The sequence below is a fragment of the Podarcis melisellensis genome, assembly GCF_964234715.1.
Source record: "Podarcis melisellensis genome assembly, chromosome: 7".
Classification (NCBI taxonomy): Eukaryota; Metazoa; Chordata; class Lepidosauria; order Squamata; family Lacertidae; genus Podarcis; species Podarcis melisellensis.
The window spans coordinates 65,378,090-65,381,706 of NC_138539.1; the positions used below are offsets into that span (position 1 = coordinate 65,378,090).

Here is a 3,617-nt window from a genome sequence, read left to right on the forward strand (position 1 = left end):
CTCGGCGGCGGCCGCTTCCGTGGAGGGTCGGCGCCTTGTTTTAAGAAGAACAAGAAGGAGTAGCAGCAGCAGGAAGAAAAGGAGACTTATTTCCCCTCCCTACGACCATCATCAACCCACCCCCCTCTCCTTCGCCCCGGGTCCTTTCCATTTATTTAATTTTTTGGCCCTCTTGAGTGGGGGAGGGGAAAGCAGCAAACTTTAACGGGACCCCGAAGTTTTCGTCCGCTTGCTTGCTTGCTCCCTTTTCGGGGGAGGAAGCGGGGCGGAAAGGAAAGATCCTGGTCGCCTCTTCTGGTTTATACTTTTTTGGCTCTGGAGCTGCGGAGGGGTGGAGGGGGGAAAGCAAAGGCGGAGGCGGCGGAGGAGGAGGAGGCGGCGGAGGAGGAGGCGGAGGAGGCCAGTCTGCTGCTGCTGCTGTTGCTGAAGCTGCTGCCGCTTGGTCCGGCTGGCTGGCTGGCAGGGAGGCCATGCAGGCGCGCTACTCGGTCTCCAGCCCCAACTCGCTGGGAGTGGTGCCATACCTGGGCGGCGAGCAGAGCTACTACCGCGCGGCGGCCGGAGGGGGCTACGCGGCCATGCCGGCCCCGATGAGCATGTACTCTCCGCACCCGGCGGCCCACGAGCAGTACCCGGGCGCCGGCGGAGGAGGAGGAGGCGGAGGCGGTGGTGGAGGCGGCATGGGCAGGCCGTACGGCCCTTACCCGCCTCCGCCGCAGCCCAAGGACTTGGTGAAGCCTCCGTACAGCTACATCGCTCTCATCACCATGGCTATCCAGAACGCGCCGGATAAGAAGATCACGCTGAACGGCATCTACCAGTTCATCATGGAGCGCTTCCCCTTCTACCGGGACAACAAGCAAGGCTGGCAGAACTCCATCCGCCACAACCTGTCGCTCAACGAGTGCTTCGTCAAGGTGCCCCGGGACGACAAGAAGCCCGGCAAGGGCAGCTACTGGACCCTGGACCCGGACTCGTACAACATGTTCGAGAACGGCTCGTTCCTGCGCCGACGGAGGCGCTTCAAGAAGAAAGACGCCGTCAAGGACAAGGAGGAGAAGGAGCGCCTCCATAGCAAGGAGCAGACGCAGCAGCAGCAGCAGACGTCGACTCGACAGCAACACCAAGACGGAGGTGGGCAGCAGCAGCAGCAGCAGCAGGCGCCTCCGGTGAGGCTGCAGGACATCAAGACGGAGAACGGCTCGACGTCGCCCCCTCGAGCGCTGTCCCCGCTGGGAGGCGCGCCCGTGGCCAAGATCGAGAGCCCCGGGAGCTCCAGCGCCAGCAGCCTCTCCAGCGGAGCGGGGAGCCCGCACGGCGGCGGCGGCGGCGGCGGCGGCGGCAGAGCGCTGGGCTTGGACCCCCCGACGGCCGCCGCCGAAGCGCCTCCCAGCCAGCACCCGCACGCCCACCACCCGCACCACCACTCTCACCAGCACGCCCACCACCACCACCACCCGCATCTCCACCACCCGCCGCCGCCCCATCACCACCCCGGAGGGCCCCCCGGGGGGGCGGGCGCCGGCGGCTTCAGCGTGGACAACATCATCATGACCTCCCTGCGCGCTTCCCCGGGGCAGAGCGCCGGGGAGCTCTTGGCTTTGCCCCCCACGGCCGGCACCGCAGCCCCGCCGTCGTCGTCGTCCTCCAGCCCCTCGAGCGCCTCGACGTCGCGGACCTCGGCGCTGCCGCCGCCTTCGCTGGCGCTCAGCAGCTGCTATTCGCCGGCTGCGGCTGCGCAGAGCGCGCTCTACAGCGCCCCCTGCAGCCAGGGCGTCAACACGACGGGCAGCAGTGCCATCACGCAAGCCGGCGGCGGCGGCGGCGGCGCCAATAGTTATCACTGCAACTTGCAGGCCATGAGCCTCTACGCGGCCGCGGCTGCCGCGGCTGCAGCTGCTGCCGGCGGAGAAAGAGGCGGCGGAGGCCACCTGAGCGGCAGCCCGGTGGAGCAGGACCCCCTTCCCGAGTACAGCCTGGCGGCCAGCAGCAGCAGCAGCGCCTCTTCCCTCAGCCTGAGCCCTCAGGAGGGGCACCCGCAAGGCGGCGGCGGCGGCCGCCTGGCTTCGTGGTACCTCAACCAGGCCACGGCGGTGGGCGAGCTCGCCCATTTGGCGCCCGCCTCAGCCGCGGCGGCGGCGGCGGCTGCTGCCGCTGCGGCCGCCGCTGCCGCCGCCTCGTCGTCCCCGTCGCCGTCGCCCTCGGGCTACCCGGTGCAGCAGCAGAACTTCCACGCCGTGAGGGAGATGTTCGAGTCGTCGCAGCGCCTGGGCCTGAGCAACTCGCCCGTCAACGGCAACGCGGCGGCGGCCGCCAGCAGCTGCCAAATGGCCTTCCCGGGCAGCCAGCCGCTCTACCGGCCCTCGGGCGCCTTCGTCTACGACTGCAGCAAGTTCTGACCGAGGAGAGCGGCGAGGGGAGAAGCGGGCCCTCAGCCGCCGCCGCGCTCTGAGGGGCCGCTGGAGAAGCCGTGTTCCCACTATAAACCCAAACACACAAACACGGCGCTCGGCGCTCCCGAAGCCCGCGCACAACCTCCACAGACTCTTACCCAAAGACAGCCTTTTTATTAACTAAGGACATGGTTTGTTAAAGGACAGTGTTACTCCAAATAACACGTAAGTTTGTGCTTTTCTTCCTTGCCTTAGAAACAACCCTCCCCACACCCAAAAAGAGAGGGTGCCTTCTTCCCTCGCCTCCCTCTCCGAGAGGCTCTGCCGGCCGCCTTGTGTGGCTCCCACCCCGCGCGCCCTTTTGCGCCAGCCTTATTGGCTGCTGGTCCGGCGACTGAGCGCGCGGGAAATGCCAGCCAACCAGCGGCGAGAGTCTCGCGGGGATAAGTCAGCGGCTCCATCGAATTCCACGGGGTGGTGTGGATCGCAGCCCTCCATGAAGGCGCAATCCGGGTTCGCTCAAGCCCATGCGAGTTTCGCGCAAGCGACGCCGCCTTAGAAAGCCCCTTCCTTTCCTCTCCCCTGCAAGGATTCCTTTATACGCAAGGATTTGTTTCCAAAATGTAAATGGATGCATAGTAATTTATTTTTAAATCTGTAGTTGGATCTTTTGGACCAAACACCAGAAAGTGTTCTTTTTATCCCACCCCCTCAATGCTTTCAGAAAGGTTGACTTTAAAATAACGTTAAGCATTGATTTTTGTTTTGTTTTATTTTCATTTATATATATAAAAGGGGAGCTGTATTAATCTTATTTTATCGTTTATCATTTTTTCCTTTTTTTTGTTGGAGATACCCTGAAGTTACTGCCTTGCTTGTTTATTAATAAATTACCATTCAGTTGGACTGAGACCATATAAGTCTGGATATATTAACCCCACTTTTTAAAGGAAAAAATTAAAAATCCTACAGCTGAAATGTTGATGGTAGAATTACTTTCTTCCAGTGTGGGCTAAGTGAAAAATTGGGTTTCTTGGGTAACTCGCTCCCATCAACCGGTTAAACCAAAAACAACAGAATTTAAGCTTCTGGTTAGTCCTAAACTTGTAAATAAATATCATTTATGTCAATCGATTTTTAAAAATCTATGTTGGGTGTGTGGGCTTAGATGCGGCTGGAATCGACTTAAAAACAAATGTTGATTCCACTGGCTGTTGCTCAGGT

At 61.2% G+C, this 3,617-nt stretch overlaps 1 protein-coding gene across 1 annotated transcript; it reads left to right on the top strand.

The window, feature by feature from the left end:
• Positions 1–371: 371 nt before the first annotated feature.
• FOXC1 (forkhead box C1) lies at positions 372–3,371 on the top strand. The gene has a single exon (XM_081919535.1). It carries the CDS (start codon positions 471–473, stop codon positions 2,397–2,399), a length of 1,929 nt encoding a protein of 642 aa, XP_081775661.1. The 5' UTR covers positions 372–470; the 3' UTR covers positions 2,400–3,371.
• The last annotated feature ends 246 nt before the right edge of the window (positions 3,372–3,617 follow it).